Raw genomic sequence first — 17,926 nt, forward strand, 5'->3', positions numbered from 1 at the left:
ATGGACATGGGGGGTCACAGGGGTCCCTAAGCTGGCAGAGGGGACAAGGGGGGGGCCATCTGTCCTGCCTGGGGGTTCCTGAGCTGGGGGAGGGGGGTGAAGAGTGGGGTGACCCACCCTCTGTGCTCCCCCCCCCCCGATGTCCCTCTGTTCTTGCTGGGGGGGCCAGGTCGCATCATGGGGGGGCAACATCATCCCCCTTCCACGTTTATTGGGGGGCAGGCACTGCCTCTCCCGGCTCCTCCCCGTCCCCAGAGGGGTCCCGGGGGTCCCCCACCGCCCCAGGGAGTCCCTGAGGGGATGGGGGTCCCGGGGGGCACCCACCAGGGTCCTGGAGGAGGAAGAGGAGCCGGATCCAGCAGGCGAAGAGGCGTTGGAGGTGTCGGGGCGGCGCCAGGAGCTGGAGGTAGAAGGTTCGGCCAGTGGCCAGCCGTGCCCGCAGCTGGTGACACCGGTGGCTGTGCAGGGACAGACGGACGCAGGACAGCGGCAACAGCCTGGCAGGGGGGGGAATATGGCTGTCAGGGGGTGTCACAGCATTGGGGTGCCGGGGGGGGGTGTAAGGGTGGCTCACCCGAACAGCTGGAGCTCCTCAGTGTCAGGGGGGGACGCTGGCACCGGCCGTGCCAGCAGCATGAGGTTGGGGAGCGGGAGGAGGGGGCTGGTGGCAGCGATGCCCACCGTCACCTGGCTGGCCACCTCGCCACTCCATGTCACCTGCGGGGACAGGGATGTGGTTGTGAGGGGGACCAGGCTGGGGGGGTCATGGGGCTGTCGTAGAGGAAGGTGGGAGGGAGCAAGGGGGGCAGTGGGGTGTCTTTCAGGGGGGAACAGGGCTGAGGAGAGGGGTTGGGGGCCATGGATGAGGGGACAGGCTGGGGGGGGGGGGAGAGGGCTGAGGGGACATGTGGGGGACACGGGGCCATGGCTGAGGGGACATGTGGGGGACACGGGGCCGTGGCTGAGGGACCACAGCAGGGGGGAACGGGGCTGTGGCTGAGGCACCACACGCGGGTGGCTCCGCAGGGCCTCCCCTCACCTGCATGAAGTCACTCTCGAAGAGCGGGCAGTCACGCAGCTGCCCGTACTCCCCCTGGGCCAGGCAGCGCCACAGCCGGCCCATACCGCCTCAGGAGCCCGGGGGACAGACGGGGGAGGGCCGAGGGGCCCCGAAGGAGAACCCGGAGGCCCCGGGAGGACTCGGGGAGGCGACGCTGCCGCCGCTCAAGATGGCGCCGAGACGCCTCAAGATGGCGCCCGCGGCCTCGCGCACCGCGCCGCGGCGGGCGGGAAGGGCGCGCGGCAGCCCCGCCCCCTTCCCGCGCTGGACACGCCCCCTTCCCCCTGGCCCCGCCGCCTCCCCGTCGTGCCCTGCGCGGCCAAGATGGCGGCCCCGGCGCTGGTGCTGGCGCTGCTGGGGGCCGCGGCGGCGCTGGGCGGCGGCGGGAGCTGCCGGGGGGGCCCCGGGCTGCGGGTAAACGCGTTGGGGGGGGCGGGGGAGCCGGAGGGGGGGGTTGGTCTGCGGGGGAGTCGGAGGGGGGGGGCTGGGCTGCGAGAGGGGCCCGGGCTGCGGGGGCGCCGGGGGGCGCTGCCGTGAGGCGGCTCATTAATATTAATAGGGGGGCGTGGCGTGTTTGCGTTAATATTGATGAAGGGTGGGTGCATCCCCGCGCTGGTTGGGTGCTGCCCTGAGACGCTGGTTAATATTCATGAAGGGGCGGGCGGTGTGCAGGACAGCTCATTAATATTGACGAAGGGTGGGTTCTCTTAATTGGTAGCTCATTAACGTTAATGAAGGAGCTGGGTTTGTCTAGTGACAGCTCATTAATATTCAGGGGGGCGGGTGCCGCCCCACAGCAGCTTCTACCTAGGACAAGGCAGGTGCTACCAAATGACAGCTCATTAATATTAATGACTGGGGGGTGGTGGTTTTGGTTTGTTTTGGGGTTTTTTTGCATATCGGTAATTAATATTCACTATGATCACTCATTAATGTTCATGAGAGGGTGGGCACTGCTCCTTACATGTAATGCTGGTGAAAGGCTTGTCTGTTCGCACTGGCAGCTCATTAATACTCATGGGTAGGGGGCTATTACTGATTAATATTTCATTAATATTAATAAGCATATGTGTTATTACTTAGAAGCTCATTAATATTCACAACAAGGTGATTATTAAAACTGGCAGCTGGGGGGGCAGCACCAATCTTTACACTGGAGGGCTTCTGCTACTGCCAGCCCTACCTTGGATGGGCTCGTTAATATTCATGAGGGGTGGGCACAAGTCTTGCCTGACTTATTAATATTCATGAGGGGGGTGTCCTTGTCCTGGACACCTGGGTCCCTTGTCTAAGGGGGGGTCCCCATCCTGGACACCTGGGTTCCTTGTCTTGTGGGGGGGTGTCCCCATCCTGGACACCTGGGACCCCTGCCTGGGGGTGTTGCCTCCACCCTGGGGTCCCCACTGGGGGGTGCTGACCCCTCTCCCTTCAGTGTCCCCCCTTGTCGTCATCCCCCAGCCCGGTGACACCGAGACCTGCGGGCTCACCTTGACCCTGGAGCACTCCTTCGAGCTGGGTGAGTCTGGGGCCACCATAGCGAGGCAGGGGGGTGACGCTGGGGGAGGGGGGGGGTGACATTGGGGGAGGGGCACACTGCCACCCGTGTGTGTCCCCCTCCCCAGATGACAGCCCGCGGTTCCGCAAGCGGGGGGTGCTGGCCTGGACCCCCGGTGCCGAGCCCACGCTGACCCTCACCCAGAAGCAGCTCAGCGAGGACGAGCGTAACCACCTGCGGGTCAGTGGGGGGGGTGGGGGGGGGTGGGTTGGGGGGGGCTCTGTGGGGGGTAACGCCATGACACTGTCCCTGTGTCCCCCTGCAGGAGGTGGCAGCCCGGGATGGGCTGTACCGGGTGCGGATCCCCCGCAAGCCCCCGGCCCCCGGGGAGGAGAGTGGGGCCGAGTACGTCACCTCCTTCGTCCGGGCGGTGAGTGGGGGGAGGGGGTGCTCCCCGGGACCCCCTGCACCCCCCACCCCCCACATCCCATTCTTGGCCCCCCTGTGTCCCCTCAGTGCCCCCTGTTAGCTTGGGTGTGTCCCCTGTCCTATGTCACCCCATCACCCCCTGTGCCCACCCCCTCCATAAGCCCCTGTCGTCCCCCCCCAACATGAGCCCCTGTGTGTCCTCCCCCGGTGTCCCCCATGTCCCCCACAGTGCCCCCCGTGTGTCCCCCCAGTGCCCCCTGTCCCTCCATAACCCCTGTCCCTTGTCCCCTCAGGTCACTTGTCCCCACCATGACCCCCTGTCATCCCCCCCCGTGACCCCCTGTCCCTCCATAATCCATGTCCCTTGTCCCCCTATGTCCCTTGTTCCCCTCCGTGCCCCCTGTGTGTCCCCCCCAGTGCTCCCCATGTCTCCCCCAGTGCCCCCTGTCCCTTGTCCCCCCATGTCGCTTGTCCCCTCCATGATGTGTGTGTTCCCCATGACCCCCTGTGTGTGTCCCCATGCCCCCCGTGTCCCCCCCGGTGCCCCCTGTGTCCCCTCCTGGTGCTCCTTGTCCCTCCATAACCCCTGTCCCTTGTCCCCCTGTGTCCCCCCCCATGACCCCCTGTGTCCCCCCTGGTGCCCCTTGTATGTGTCCCCGGTGCCCCTTGTCCCTCCATAATCCATGTCCCTTGTCCCCCCAGTGCCCCCCGTGTCCCCTCCTGGTGCCCCCTGTCCCTCCATAACCCCTGTCCATTGTTGTCCCCCCGTGTCCCTTGTGCCCCCTCTGTCCCCCTTGGTGCCCCCCCCATGTGTCCTTTGTCTCTGTCCCCTGTGTCCCCCACTGGTGCCCCCCATCACTCCATAGCCCGTGGCCCCCCTGTGTCCCTTGTCCCCCTCTGTCCCCTCTCTCCCCCTTGGTGCCCTCCCCCTCCGGTGTTTCCCCATGTCCCTTGTCCCCTGTGTCCCCCCCAGTGCCCCCCATCACTCCATAACTCGTGTCCCCCTCTGTCCCCTGTGTCTCCCCTGGTGCCCGCCATCGCTCCATAACCCATGTCCCCACCATGTCCCTTGTCCCCTGTGTCCCCTCCGGTGCCCCCCATCGCTCCATAACCTGTGTCTCCCCGCTGTGTCCGCCCCGTGTCCCCCCTGCAGTGCGCCCTGGTGGAGTCCCACCTCTCGGACCAGCTGACAGTGCACATGGACGTGGCCGGTAACGTGGTGGCCCTGGGGGTGGTGGCCGTGCCGGGGACCTGCCGCGGCGCCGAGGTGGAGGACGTGGACCTGGAGCTCTTCAACACCTCAGTGGCCCTGCGGCAGCCCCTGCCCGCCGCCACGTGAGTGGGGGGACACGGGGGGGACACAGGGACGTGGTGGGGGACATGGTGGGGGACAGGGTCCTGGGGGTCTTCAACACCTCGGTGGCCCTGCGGCAGCCCCTGCCCGCCGCCATGTGAGTGGGGGGACACAGCGGGGGAGGGGACAAGGGGGGGGTACACGGGGGGGGACACATTAACGGGGAGCTCCCCCACACCCGGGCGGGTCACGGTGGCTGTAGAGGGGTGACATAGGGACACTGGGGGGTGGGGGGGCACCAGGGGATGGGGTGATGCTGGGGGGGGGGGGAGGGTGGGTCGCTACATGACAGGGGACATGGTGGCCCTGGGGGGGACATTTGAGGGGCCCATGGACGCTGTGGGGGGGTTGAGGTTGAGGGAGGGCCCCCATGGGCACTGTGTGTGTGACAGTGTAGGGGGCTGTTCCAGTTTTGGGTTTGGGGGGAGGCTGCCTGGGGGTGGGGGTGGGGGGCACTGGGGGTGCTCCATGCAGGGGGGGTGTGTGACCCCCCCTTGCCCCCCCCCCCCAGCCCTGAGACAGCCGCCTTCATCCGGCACCTGGAGCAGGAGCAGGCGCAGCGCGCCAAGAACCCCCAGGAGCAGAAATCCTTCTTCGCCAAATACGTGAGCGGCCCCCCCCGAGACCCCCCCCAAAAAATCCCAGAGCTCCCCCCAAACCCCCCCAGACCCCCAACCCCCCCGCCGAGCCCCCTCCAGCCACCCAAAATCCCCCCGAGCCCCCCGGCCCCTCAAAACCCCTGAGACCCCCAAAACCCCTTCAAGCCCCCCCGAGCCCCCCCCCCCCAGAACTCCATTAGCCCCCCTACAACCCCCCTGAGCCCCCACAACCTCCCCCTGAGCCCTCCTGGCCCCCCCAGCTGCCCCCAAACCAGCCCTTGCCCCCCCCCAGCCCCTCCTGCCCCCCTCAACCCCTCCTGGGCCCCCCAGTCCCTCTTGGCCCCCCCACCTCCTCCCAAACCAGCCCTTGGCCCTCCCAAACTGCTCCTGCCCCCCCCCCTCCTCCCACCCCTCCCCCATTTTCCCCTGGGGGGGGTCAGCAGGGAGGGGGATATATTTGGGGGTGACACCCCCCCCTTTTTCCCCACAGTGGATGTACATCATCCCCATCGTCCTCTTCCTCATGATGTCCGGAGCCCCCGATGCAGGAGGGGGGCAAGGGGGGGGCACGGGGGGTGGGGGGGGCGCAGGGGGCAGGTGAGACCTGCCCCCCCCCCCTCCCCCCCGAATCCCACCTTGAGGTGGGGGGGGGGCGGCACCAATAAACCCGTGTGTGACCCCTCCCCCCCTCTTGCTGCTTGTCTGTGGGGGTCATTGGGGGGAGGGGGAGGGGCTTCCTGGGAGGGGGCGTGGCCTGCAGGGGGTCTGGAGAGCTGTGAGTGGCTGGGGGGGTGGAGTGGGCGGAGCGTGCCGGGCGGTGGGTGAGGTTCTGTGAGGGGGTGGGGCTTGCTGGTGGGTGGGGTTGTATGGGGGCGGGGCTGAGCGATGGGTTGGGTTGGGCAGTGGGCGGAGCAATGCGGAAGGGGCGGGGCTTAGCAGTGAGCATTGTGTGGAGGGGCGGGATATAGCGTTGGTTGGAGGCGGGGTGCTGCGGTGGGTTGGGTTACATGGATGGGCGGGGCTTAGCTGTGGCGATTCATGCGGAGGGGCGTGGTTTATCGCCACTTGTGGGCGGAGCTATGCAGAAGGGCGGGAGTTAGAGATGGGCGGGGGTTAGAGATGGGCGTGTTGCGTGAAGGGGGCGTGGTTTAGCTGCAGCAGTGGGCGGGGGTGTGGCCTAGCGGCAGGCTGGTTTATAGGGGCGTATCTTAGAGGCAGTAATGTGGGCGGGGCAATACGGAGAGGCGTGGCTTAGCAGTGTATGTGGGCGTGGTGATGCGGAAGGGGCGGGGCTTAGCACCGATGTGTGCCGGGCGGGGGGCGGGGCTTGGCGGGGCTCTGCGGAGGGGGCGGGGCTTAGCGGTGCCGGTGGGCGGAGCGCTGCGGAGGGGGGGCGCGGCTTGCCGATGGGCTGGGTTCCACAGAGGGGGCGGGGCCTGGCGGCATCGGTGGGCGGGGCGCGGCAGGTGGGCGGGGCCGGTGGGCGGGGCTTGGCGGAGGCGGCCGCCGGGTGGGCGGGGCCGGGACGCGCCGCTCCGCCGCGCCGGGGGCTCCGCTCGGCCGCTGCCCGGGGCCGCCCCCGCCGCGCCCGGCACCGCCGGCAGGTACCGCCCGGGGCCGGGGGGGCTCCGGGGCCGGCACGGGGGAGGGGTCGCTGTTAGCGGGGCCGGGCGGTGCACGGGGGTGGCGGTGTAACGGGGTCGGTGCAATGGGGGGGGCAGCGGCGCCGTGCAATGAGGGTGGGTCGCTGTAACGGGACCGTGCAGTGAGGGGGGAGTCGGTGTAACGGGGTCGGTGCAGTGGGGGTAGGGGTCGGTGTAACGGGGTCGGTATAACGGCGCCGTGCAATGGGGGCGGGGGGTAACGGCGCCGTGCAATGCACGGGGGGGGGGGGGGAGGTTGTCGGTGTAACGGGGCCGTGCAATAAGGGGCGGGGGGTAGCGGGGCCGTGCAATGCATGAGAGGGGGTGACGGGGCCGTGCAATGCATCGGGGGGTCTGTCGGTGGAACGGGGAGTGGCAGCGCACCGGGGGCGTGCAAGGCACGGGGATGGGGGGGGGTGATCCGTGGAACGGGCGTGCAAGGCACGGGGAGGGGCGCGCGATGGGGTTGCGGGTGCAACGGGGCCGGGCGGGCGTGCAAGGCACGGGGGAGGGGGCGTGCAATGGCGGGGGGGGGCGTGCAATGCACTGGGAAGAGGTGTGCAAGGGGGTGGGCGTGCAAGGCGGGGGGGCCGTGCAATGCACCGGGGAGAGGTGTGCAAGGGGGTGGGCGTGCAAGGGGGGGCGTGCAATGCACCGGGGAGGGGCGTGCGGGGGGATGTCGAGGAAGAGGGTGTGCAATGCACCAGGGAGACACGTGCAAAGGGGGGTGTGTGCAAGGGGGGGGCGTGCAGCTGTGCAATGCACCAGGGAGCTGAGTGCAATGGGGATGCGCTTGTGCAAGGGGCCATGCCACGTGCGAGGCGCGAGGGGGTGGGCTCGTGCAAGGGGCCGTGCAACACATGGAGCACCAGGGAGCTCCATGCAGTTGGGGGGGGGATTGTGCAAGGGAGGGGGGGTGCCACGGTGATATGTGTGCCATGGCAGGTGGGGCCCTGCCACACTGGCTGTGGGCGTGTGACGGCATGTGCACACACGTGTGCCCACTGGCGGCCACCCTTGGGGACACGTGTGTGCTGCACACGTGTGTGCGAGCTCCCCGGCGCCCGCCCACTCAGCCACACGTGCAACACATATGTGTCCCCCCACGTGTGCCAGGCACTCAGGAGGGCAGGCGTTGCACACACGTGTGCAAGCAGCACCACATGGGACCTGTGACCTCGTTTGGCCTCGTTTGGCCTCATTTCGATGCCCCCTCCCCCCCCCTCAACCCCACCCATGGGGCTGCCGGCACCTGCTCCTGTCTTCGGGCACACGCGTGTGCAGGCGTGCATGGGGCATGTGAGCACAAGCATGTGCGGGAGCCATGTGCATCCACGTGCACAGGGTGTGGGCATGTGCGGGGGGGCATGCAAGGCATGGGGGCGCGTGCCACTGGGTGCACATAGGCCAAAGGCACATGCAAGCATAGGTGTGTGCATGGGGGAGGGGTGTGAGTGTGCAAGAGGCGCGTGCAAACACGGGCACCTGCTGAAGGAGTGTGAAAGCCCTGGCAGTGCACGAGGGGATGCGTGTGCAACATGAGGACACGCGTGTCACCCGGCGTGGCGGGGGGAAGAGGCATCTTGCACAAGGAGATGGGTGCGCGTGAACAGGCGTGTGCGGGAGGGCCGAGGCGTGCACACGTGTGGCGGACGCCTGTGTGCCCCCCCCCCCGCCTGGCAGTGCCTGACGGTTGCCATGGCAACAGCAAAGGACTCTGGGAGCCAAGGGGCCGAAGCGGGGCTGGGTGTTGCACGAGGGCTCCCCGTGTTGCACGAGGGCTCCTGGTGCACGAGGGCCCGGGGGGAGCGTTTGTAGCCGCTGACTGCGTGCAAAGCCACCATGAGCACCTGTGCAAAGCCCCCAGGCGTGTGTGCGATGCCCCCATGCACGGCCCCGTGGCTGCGGCGCCTTTGCACGCGCTTGTGCCTTGCACATGGGTCAACTGCTGGTGCAGGCACGCGCGGCCTGGCCTCCACGGGCTCTGACACGCCAAGCGCGTGCGTCACCTTGTGTGTGTGCACACATGTGCACCCCAGGCAGGCTTGCATACTTGTGCTAAGGCCTGTTGTGCATGCATGCTCCCCATGTGTGTACATGTTTGCACACATGTGCACACACAGCTCGTGCCTCTGTGCATATGCGCTCCCCCACGTATGCCCACCGTGCATGCACACGCTCCCACGCATGCGCGCCTCCTTGCACGCAGAAACCCCACACGTGTGCTCCACATGTGCACGTGTGTTCTCGTGCAAGCACACACGTTTCCCATGCACCTACACGCCGGCTCCCCACACACAGTCTTGCATGTGTGTGCCCCCTGTGGACACGCATGTTCCCACACATGTGCTCCCCGTGCACCCACACTTGCACACACATGCTCCCCCTGCACACACGCTTGCACACATGTGCTTCCAGTGCACGCGTGCTCTATGTGCACATACAGGTTCCCACATGCCTGCTCCCCATGCACACATGCTTACACACGTGTGTTCCAGGTGCACAAGCATGCTCCCTGTGCATGCACGCTTGCACACATGTGCTCCTGCTGCCTGTGCATGCTCCCCGTGCATATATGCTTGCACACACATGCTTCCACATGCACACACGCTTGCACACATGTGCTTCCAGTGCACACATGGTCTATGTTCACATACAGGCTCCCACACACCTGCTCCCCATGCACACATGCGTGTTCCAGGTGCACTAGTGTGCTCCTTGTGCATGCACGCTTGCAGACATGTGCTCCTGCCACTTGTGTATGCTCCCCGTGCATACATGATTGCACACGCATGCTCCTGGTGCGCACATGTGCTCCCACATGCACACACACTTGCACATGCATGTCCCCGAGGCCCACCCGTGTTACCTGTCTGCACATGCTTGCACACGCATGCTCACGCCAACTCCCTGCCCCCCCCCCCGGCCCTGCCACAACTGGTTCAAGGGCCCCCAATGTCACGCGCCGATCTGGGGCTGGCGTGTCCCCGCGTGTCCCCGCGTGTGTCCCCGCATCCCCCCCAGGACGTGCCCCACTTCAAGGCCGCCCGCTAAAAATAGCCTGACCCGGCCCAGGCTGGCGTGTGCACGAGCGTGCGAGGGGCGCGCGAGGGCTTGCACAGGGGGCGGGCGGCTGCAGGTGCCCCTCCCCCCGGGGGGGGGCTCGGCACACGCGTGTGCAAGGGCACAGCCCCACTGTGCGTGCATGAGCGTGTGTAGGCGGGGGGGCACCGTGTGTTGGTGCAGGGAGCTCGTGCACGCTCGTATGTGAGCATGTGGGTGCTGCACCCCCAGCCCTGTGCTAGGGTAGCAAAGCCTTGTGCACACACGTGTGTGCAAGCATGTACATACATGTGCAAGTATGGAGGTGCTGGGGGGCTCTGGGGATGCTGGGGGGCTCGGGGGGCGTGTCACCCACCCTTGCCCCCCCGCCCCAGCCGTGTGATGGTGCACCACACCCTTGCACACCCCTGTGCCATCACATGTATGTACATACATGTGCAAATGTGGACATGCGTGTGCAGGCCTGTGGGTGCTGGGGGGTCTCTGCAGGTGCTGGGGGGAGCTGAGGGAGGGGCACCCACCCTTGCCCTTCTCCCAGCCATGTGATGGTGCACCACACTCTTGCACACCCATTTGCTATTATATGCATGTACATACATGTGCAAATATGTACATGCATGTGCGGGTCTGTGGGTTCCAGGGGGGCTCTGGGGGTGTTGGGGGGGGTCACCCCCCACCCCAACCGTGTGATGATGCACCAGACTCTTGCACCACCCCATGCCCGCACATATGTGTGCAAGCGTGCCCACATGCGTGTGAGCCTGGGGGTGCCAGGGGGGTGCAGGGGGTGGCCAGGGAGGTCACCCATCTCTCCCTGCCCCCCCCCCCCAGCCTTGTGATGGTGGCAGCATGCCGCGCACGCCGGCCTCCAGCGAGGAGGAGGAGGGTCGGGGCTCCGAGTACCCTGAGGGCGACTCGGATTCGGGGAGCTCCCGCGAGGGTCCCCCTGGCGCCAACCCCGGCCCCCCCCGAGCACGAGGACCCCCCCGCCCCCCCCCAGCCCCCGACGACACCCACTTCAGCATGATGGTCTTCCGCATCGGCATCCCCGACCTGCACCAGACGGTGAGCGGGGGCCCCCCCCGAACATTTTTTTGGGGTGGGGTCCCCAAAATACGGGGGCGGGGGGGGAGGGGCAAAAATGGGGGGCAGCAGAGCGGAGTTGAGGGGGGGCCCTAAGGGTATGGGTGGGGTTACAAAGGGAGGGGGGGACTCCCAGAAATGTTGGGGGTCCTCCCAAAAAAGGGGGGTGTCTCCAAAAATATGAGGCAGGTTGGTGACCCCAGGGGTGCTGGGGGTCCCTATTTTGGGAGGGTGTGACCCCAGGGTTGCTGGGGGTCCCTATCCTGGGGGTGATGTGGGGGTCTCTGCCCCAGGGGTGCTGGGGCTCCCCATCCTGGGGGTGATGTGGGGTCCCCATCATGAGGATCTCTGCCCCCAGGGGCACTGGGGGGTCCCTATTATGGGTGTGTATGACCTCAGGGTCCCAATCTTGGGGGTCCCTGCCCTCAGGGGGGCTGGGGGCCCCCATCCTGGGGGTGGATGTGGGGGTCCCCGCTGGTGGGGGTCCCTGCCCCAGGGGTACTGGGGGGGTCCCCCACTGTGGTGCTGCCTGCCCCCAGGGGTGCTGGGGGTCCCGATGCTGGGGGTCCCTGCCCCCAGGGGTGCTGGAGTGGAGGTCCCGATCCTGGGGGTCCCTGACCCCAGGGAGGTGCCCACTGTGTGTGGGGGGTGACCCCAAGGGTGCTGAGGGTCCCAGTATAGGGGGTCCCTGCCCCCAGGGGGGCTGGGAGTCCCCATTCCGGGGGTGATGTGGAGGTCCCCACTGTGGGGGTCCCTGCCCCCAGGGGTACTGGGGGGGGTTCTCACTGTGGGGGTGTGTGACCTCAGGGGTGCTGGGGGTCCCCACTGTGGTGGTCCCTGACCCCAGGGGGGTCCCCACTGTGGGGGTGTGTGACCCCAGGGGTGCTGGGGGTCCCCCACTGTGGGTGTCCCTGCTGCAGGGGTGCTGGGGGGGTCCCCAATGTGGTGCTTCCTGCCCCCAGGGGTGCTGGGGGTCCCAATTCCGGAGGTGATGTGGGGGTCCCCACTGTGGGGATCCCTGCCCCCAGGGGCGCTGGGCGTGGCGACGGTGGGGTGCCCCCCCTGACCCCCCCGCCGTGCCCCCCCCAGAAGTGCCTGCGCTTCGACCCGGGGGCGGCGGTGTGGGCGGCCAAGCAGCAGCTGCTCTGCGCCCTGACCGAGGGGCTCCACGACGGCCTCAACTACGGCCTCTTCAGCCCGCCGCCGCCGGCCGCGACGCCAAGTTCCTGGACGAGGAGCGGCCGCTGCGCGACTACCCCCAGAGCTTCGACCAGGGCGTGCCCTACCTGGAGTGGGCGGGGCTGGGTGGGGTGTGGCTGGGGCTGGGTGGGGAGGGGTTGGGTGGGGCGTGGGAGGGGCTGAGTGGGGCATGCGAGGGGCATGGGTGGGGATGGGCGGGGCTGAGTGGGGCATGGGAGGGGCTGGGCAGTGTGGGGCAGGGCTGGGTGGGGTGTGGGTGGGGCTAGGAGGGGCTGGGTAGGCATGGGAGGGGCTGGGTGGGGCATGGGAGGGGTGTAGGGGGGCTGGGCGGGGTGGAGAGGGGTTGGGTTGGGCGTGGGAGGGGTTGGGCAGGGCGTGGGTGGGGCGTGGGAGGGGCTGGGTGGGGTGTGGGAGGGGCTGGGTGGGGCGCGGGAGGGGCTGGGTAGGGCGTGGGTGGGGCGTGAGTAGGGCCGTGGGTGGGGTTTGGGAGGGGCTGGGTGGGTGTGGGAGGGGCTGGGTTGGCTGTAGGTGGGGCTGGGTAGAGCTGGGAGGGGCTGGGCGGGGCCTGGGCAGAGCTGGGTGGGGTGTAGGATGGGCTGGGTGGGGTGTGGAAGGGTGTGGGAGTGGCTGGGTGGGGCAAAGGAGGCACATGGGTGAGATGGGCGGGGCTGGGTGGAGCGTGGGTGGGGCTGGGTGAGGCATGGGAGGAGCTGAGTGGGGCATGGGAGGGGCTGGGTGGGGCATGGGAGGGGCTCGGTGGGGCTGGGTGGGCTGTAGGTGGGGCATGGGTAGGGCTGGGAGGGCCTGGGAGGGGCTGGGTGGGGCGTGGGGTGGGGGTGTGGGTGGGGCGGGGAGGCGTTGGGTGGGTGTAGGAGGGGCTGGGTGTGGATGGGCTGGGCGTGGGAGGTGGTGGGCGGGGCGTGGGCGGGGCTAAGGGGGTGGGCTCTGGAGTGGGGGGCTGCTAGGGGTGACCCCCAGAAGTTTGAACAGGGCGTGTCCCACCACGGGGTCAGCACTGGGTGGAGCCTAAAGGGGGCGTGGCCGGGGGAGGGGCCTTCCTGCTGGGCTGAAGGGGGATGAATGGGGCTGGGGGGTGTGTCCCGCGGCCGAGGGGGGCGTGTCCCTGCTGACCCCCCCCCCAGTTCCGCTACCAAGACGCGGGTGTACAAGCAGACCAACCTGGATGAGAAGCAGCTGGCTAAGCTGCACACCAAGGTAGGACCCCCGGCCACGCCCCCGGTCACGCCCCCCTCCCGCCACGGCCCACGCCCCAACCCCCACGCCCTCCCTCCCCAGCCACGCCCCTCCCCCGGACACGCCCCCTGTTGACATGGTCACGCCCTCTCTGGCCACGCCCACCCACTGTGTGTCCTCGTGTGTCTCTGTGTGTCTTGGTGACCCCCCCGTGTCCCCCCCACCCCACGGGTGTCAGTGTCCCCCTCATGTGTGTCCCCCATGTCCTCCTCCCCCTCCCATGTTCGTGTCCCCACCCCGTGTCCCTCTGCCCCCCATGTCCGTGTCCCCCCATATGCCCACCCCCCCGTGTCCGTGTCCCCCCCACCCTACCCTGCTCCCCTCCCCCCCCAGTGCCCCCTTATGCCCCCTGCCCCCCCCTGCCCTGCCCCACTGCCCCCCCGCCCCTCCCTGTGCCCCCAGTGCCCCACCCCCCCCGCCCCCCCCTGACCCCCCTGCCCCCCCAGACGGGGCTGCGGAAGTTTCTGGACTACGTGCAGCACGGCTCGGCCGAGAAGGTGGCGCGGCCTGCTCGACCGCGGCCTCGACCCCAACTACCACGACTCCGACTCGGGGGGTGAGACCCCCGACCCCCCGCGTCCCCCCCGACCCCTGGGAACACCCTAGGGTGGCCCTGGGACCCTGGGGACCCCCACAACCCCTGGGGACACCCCTGATGGGCTTGTCCCCACAGCCCCCCAGTATTCCCCGTGTCCCCAAAGCCCCCCATGTCCCCACCAGCCCCTCATAGCCCCCCAGTATCCCCATGTCCCTGTAGCCCCCCATGCCCCCATGGCCCCATAGACTTTCATGTCCCCTTAGCCCCCCATGCCCCCCAATGTCCCCATAGCCCCCCATGTCTCCATAGCTGCCATGGGTGCAGGGGGGTGACAGGGTGCCCCCCACCCCTCATAAGCCCCCATGTCCCCACAGCCCCCCATGTCCCCCATAGCTGCCATGGGTGCAGGGGGTGACAGGGTGGCCCCCATGTCCCCTTAGCCCCCCATGTCCCCATAGCTCCCCAGTGTCCCCATGTACTCATAGCACCCCAGTGTCCCTACAGCCCCCCATGTCCCCATAGTCCCCATGCCCCCATAACTGCCATGGGTGCAGCGGTGGGTGACAGGGTGCCCCCCACACCCCAGAGACCTCTATCTCCCCATAGCTACCCAATGTCCCCATAGCTACCCAGTGTCCCCATGTCCCCATAGCCCCCCAGTATCCCCTTGTCCCCCATAGCCCCCCAGTGTCCCCATGTCCCCATAGCCCCCCATGTCCCTGTAGCTGCCATGGGTGCGGGGGGTGACGGGGTGCCCCCTGCCCCCCAGAGACCCCCCTGACGCTGGCAGCGCAGCGGGAGGGGCCGGGGGAGGTGGAGATCATCCGGCTGCTCTGCCTGGGGGGGGCCCACCTCGACTTCCGCGCCCGTGATGGGGCCACCGCACTGCACCGCGCCGTCTGCACCCGCCGCTACCCTGCCCTGCTGGTAGGCACCCCGTGGGTGGGCACCCACGGGGGGCACGGCCGGGCATGGGTACCCAGGGGGTGCCCATGGATGGGAGGGGGCTCATACAGGGGGGCATGGGCTGACAGGGGCACCCACGGGTGGGTATGGGCACCCACGAGCGGGAGAGGGCACCCATGGTGGGCATGGCTGAGCACGGGTACCCGGGGTGAGGGGGGGGTGGCTCACATGGGGGACAGGGGGCTGGCAGGGGACACCCATGGGTGGCAGGGGCACCCGTGAGTGGGTATGGGTGGGCATGGGTACCTGGGAGGGCGCCATGGGTGAGGGGGGGGTGAGGGGGCTCACATGGGGGGGAGGGGGCTGGCAGGGGCACCCATGGGTGGGCATGTGCATTGGGTGCTGTGGGTGCCATGGGTGCTGGGCGCTGGATGCTGGGCGCCGGGTGCCATGGGTGCTGGGTGCCGGGTGCCATGGGTGCTGGGTGCCCAGTGCAATGGGTTGCTGGGTGCCGGGTTGCAATGGGTGCCATGGGTGCTGGGTGCCACGGGTGCTGGGTGCCAGGTGCAACGGGTGCCATGAGTGCCGAGTGCCATGGGTGTTGGACACTGGGTGCCATGGGTGCTGGGTGCCGGGGTGCAATGGGTGCCATGGGTGCTGGGTGCCATGGGTGTTGGACGTCAGGTGCCATGGGTGCTGGGTGCTGGGCACTGGGTGCTGTGCATGCCTGGGTTGCCATGGGTGCAAATGTGTGCCATGGGTACAGTGGGTGCAATGGGCACAATGTGTGCCGTGGGTGCAATGGGTGCCGTGGGTGCAATGGGTGCCGTGGGTGCTGGGTGCCGTGGGTGCGGGGTGCCGTGGGTGCAGGGTGCTGAGCGCCGCCTGCAGGCGCTGCTGGACCTGGGGGGCTCCCCCAACTACAAGGACCGCCGGGGGCTGACCCCCCTGTACCACCCGGCCATGGTGGGGGGCGACCCCCGGTGCTGCGAGCTGCTGCTCTACAACCGCGCCCACATCGGCACCGTCGATGAGAACGGCTGGCAGGAGATCCACCAGGTCACCTGCCACCCTGCCACCTTGCCACCACCGCCCCGTGTTCCCATGGCCCCCACCACCCCCGTGTCCCCATGGCCCCACAGCCCCATAATCTCCATGTCCTCATGTTCCCATGTCTCACCACTCTGTGTCCCATGGCCCCACGGCCCCATATCTCCATGTCCCCACATCCCTGTGTCCCCACGTCTCCATGTCCCCACCACTCTGTCTCCCCATGTCCCTGTGTCCTCACATCCCCTGTGTCCTCATGACCCTGTGGCCACCCCACCACATGTCCCCATGACCCCACTACTCTGTGTCCCTGGGTCAGCCCGTGTCACCCTCCCTGTCCCTGTCCCCAGGCATGCCAGCCCGTGTCACCCTCGCCAGCCTGTGTCACCCTCCCCATCCCTGTCCCCAGGTGTGCCAGGCCCGTGTCACCATCCCCGTCCCTGTCCCCAAGCGTGCCAGCCTGTGTCACCCTCCCTGTCCCTGTCTCCAGGTGTGCCATGTCACCCTCCCTGTCCCTGTCCCCAGGCATGCCAGCCTGTGTCACCCTCCCCGTCCTGTCCCCAGGCATGCAAGCCCGTGTCACCCTCCCTGTCCCTGTCCCCAGGCGTGCCAGCCCGTGTCACCATCCCTGTCCCTGTCCCCAGGCGTGCCAGCACGGGCACTCACAGCACCTGGAGCATTTGCTGTTCTACGGGGCGGAGGCGGCGGCGCAGAACGCATCAGGCAACACAGCGCTGCACAATCTGTGCGCTGTACAACAAGGTGGGGACGTGGGGACATTGGGATAGGGGACATTTGGACAGGGGGACATGGGAACATTGACATGGGGACATGGATGCAGGGACATTGGGACAATGGGGACCATTGGGGACATGGGGACATTGGGACGTGGGGACATTGGGACGTGGGGACATGGATGTGGGAGCATTGGGACATGGGGACAAGGGGACATGGGGACATGGACGTGGGGACATTGGGACAGGGGACATGGATGTGAGGACATCGGGACAGGGGGACACGGATGTGGGGACAGGGGCTGCACATCTGTGCCCTCTGCAAGCTGGGGCAGGGAGACACATATGGGGACAGGGGGACAGGGGGCTGGGGGGGGCGGGGGGGGCGGGGGTCCATAGAGGTGGCTGGGGGGCCGGGGGGACCATGGGGAGGTCAGGGTGGCCAGGGTCCATGGCGGGGCTGGGGGGTCCATGGGGGGGGCGGTGGCAGGGAGCCATGAGGGGGGCTGGGGGGCCATGGGGGGGGGGGCTGGGGAGGCGCTGGGGGGCGCCGCTGGGGGGCGGGGCAGGGGTCCCACGGTCGGTGCCCCTAGGAGAGCTGCGCCCGCATCCTGCTGTACCGGGGGGCCAACAAGGAGGTGAAGAACAACAGCGGGCAGACGCCCTTCCAGGTGGGGGGGGGGACACCTGGGGAGGGCAGGGGGGCAGGGGGCACGGGGGGGGGGGCAGACACCTTTCCAGGTGGGGGGGGGCACTGGAGAGGGGGTGCATGGGGTGAGGGGCACCTGGGAGGGGGGGCACCTGAGGGTGGCATGGGGACAGGGGGGGCATGGGGGGGCAGACGCGCCCTTCCAGGTGGGGGGGGGTGGGGGGAGGTGGGGCGTGGGGACAGGGGGATGGGGGAGGCACACGCACCGTGGGGACCCCCTGAGTCAGTGGTCCCCTGCCGCCCCCGTGCCCCCCCCCCCCCCCCAGGTCGCCGTCATCGCCGGGAAACTTCGAGCTTGGGGGAGCTGATCAAGAACCACCGGGACTCAGATGTGGGTGAGTGGGGGGGCTGGCGGGGGGGGCTGGGAGCGGGGAGGGGTGGGGGGGGCACGAGGGGGACCGGGGGGGGCCATGGGGTCATGGGTATTCTCACCATGCAATGGCAGGAGAGCCCCTCCTGCCCCCCCCCCATAGCCCTCCCTGGCCCCCCGTGCCCCCCCCCCCATAGTGCCCTTCCAGGAGAGCCCCCCCATCACAGAGGGGGGGGGGTGGTGCCCCCCCTTATGCCCCCAGCCCCCCCCCCGACCCCCCCCCAGTGCCCTTCCAGGAGATCCCTCAGTTACAGAAGGGTGGGTGGGTGCCCCCCGCCCCGCAGCGCCCCCTTCCCCCATGCCCCCCCAGCCTCCCAGACCCCTCAGCCCCTGCCCAGTGCCCCCAGCCCCCCCCGACGCCCCCCCAGTGCCCTTCCAGGAGAGCCCCCAGTCACAGAAGGGTGGGTGGGTGCCCCCCTCCAATGCCCCCTCAGCCTCC

At 68.5% G+C, this 17,926-nt stretch overlaps 3 protein-coding genes across 3 annotated transcripts; 2 read left to right on the plus strand and 1 right to left on the minus strand.

Moving 5' to 3' along the window:
• Positions 1 to 189: 189 nt before the first annotated feature.
• GARIN5A (golgi associated RAB2 interactor 5A) lies at positions 190 to 1,204 on the minus strand. The gene is made up of 3 exons (XM_055700388.1): positions 1,040 to 1,204; positions 575 to 717; positions 190 to 497 (listed from the first exon to the last, which is right to left on the minus strand). Exons 1-3 carry the CDS (start codon positions 1,121 to 1,123, stop codon positions 209 to 211), a joined length of 516 nt encoding a protein of 171 aa, XP_055556363.1. The 5' UTR covers positions 1,124 to 1,204; the 3' UTR covers positions 190 to 208.
• A 139-nt stretch (positions 1,205 to 1,343) lies between these two features.
• On the plus strand, positions 1,344 to 5,545 carry EMC10 (ER membrane protein complex subunit 10). The gene is made up of 7 exons (XM_055700389.1): positions 1,344 to 1,474; positions 2,519 to 2,576; positions 2,683 to 2,795; positions 2,881 to 2,985; positions 4,138 to 4,319; positions 4,850 to 4,943; positions 5,428 to 5,545. The coding sequence occupies exons 1-7, from the start codon at positions 1,385 to 1,387 to the stop codon at positions 5,536 to 5,538; spliced, it is 753 nt and encodes a 250-aa protein (XP_055556364.1). The 5' UTR covers positions 1,344 to 1,384; the 3' UTR covers positions 5,539 to 5,545.
• An 890-nt stretch (positions 5,546 to 6,435) lies between these two features.
• LOC129735000 (SH3 and multiple ankyrin repeat domains protein 1-like) lies at positions 6,436 to 17,452 on the plus strand (the record flags this gene model as incomplete). Its single annotated transcript, XM_055700387.1, is given in 14 exon segments — positions 6,436 to 6,541; positions 10,475 to 10,708; positions 11,816 to 11,918; positions 11,921 to 12,017; positions 13,069 to 13,141; positions 13,627 to 13,686; positions 13,688 to 13,736; positions 14,488 to 14,645; positions 15,516 to 15,683; positions 16,319 to 16,414; positions 16,416 to 16,436; positions 17,002 to 17,079; positions 17,384 to 17,407; positions 17,410 to 17,452. Coding segments are annotated over 13 exon segments (1,186 nt in total), but the record flags the coding sequence as incomplete, so codon positions are not given.
• Positions 17,453 to 17,926: the final 474 nt, after the last annotated feature.

The sequence above is a fragment of the Falco cherrug genome, unplaced genomic scaffold (assembly GCF_023634085.1).
Source record: "Falco cherrug isolate bFalChe1 unplaced genomic scaffold, bFalChe1.pri U_24b, whole genome shotgun sequence".
In the NCBI taxonomy this organism is placed as follows: domain Eukaryota; kingdom Metazoa; phylum Chordata; class Aves; order Falconiformes; family Falconidae; genus Falco; species Falco cherrug.

What these genes read in the sequence shown, in the direction of transcription:
- GARIN5A (XM_055700388.1), bottom strand. Translation starts at nt 1,123, where the DNA reads ATGGGCCGGCTGTGGCGCTGCCTGGCCCAGGGGGAGTACGGGCAGCTG. An exon ending in TCGAGAGTGACTTCATGCAG is followed by an intron (nt 718 to 1,039) that starts GTGAGGGGAGGC and finishes CTGTCCCCGCAG; the next exon opens with GTGACATGGAGTGGCGAGGT. An exon ending in GAGGAGCTCCAGCTGTTCGG is followed by an intron (nt 498 to 574) that starts GTGAGCCACCCT and finishes CCCCCCTGCCAG; the next exon opens with GCTGTTGCCGCTGTCCTGCG.
- EMC10 (XM_055700389.1), top strand. Translation starts at nt 1,385, where the DNA reads ATGGCGGCCCCGGCGCTGGTGCTGGCGCTGCTGGGGGCCGCGGCGGCG. An exon ending in GGGGGGGCCCCGGGCTGCGG is followed by an intron (nt 1,475 to 2,518) that starts GTAAACGCGTTG and finishes GTCATCCCCCAG; the next exon opens with CCCGGTGACACCGAGACCTG. An exon ending in ACGAGCGTAACCACCTGCGG is followed by an intron (nt 2,796 to 2,880) that starts GTCAGTGGGGGG and finishes GTCCCCCTGCAG; the next exon opens with GAGGTGGCAGCCCGGGATGG.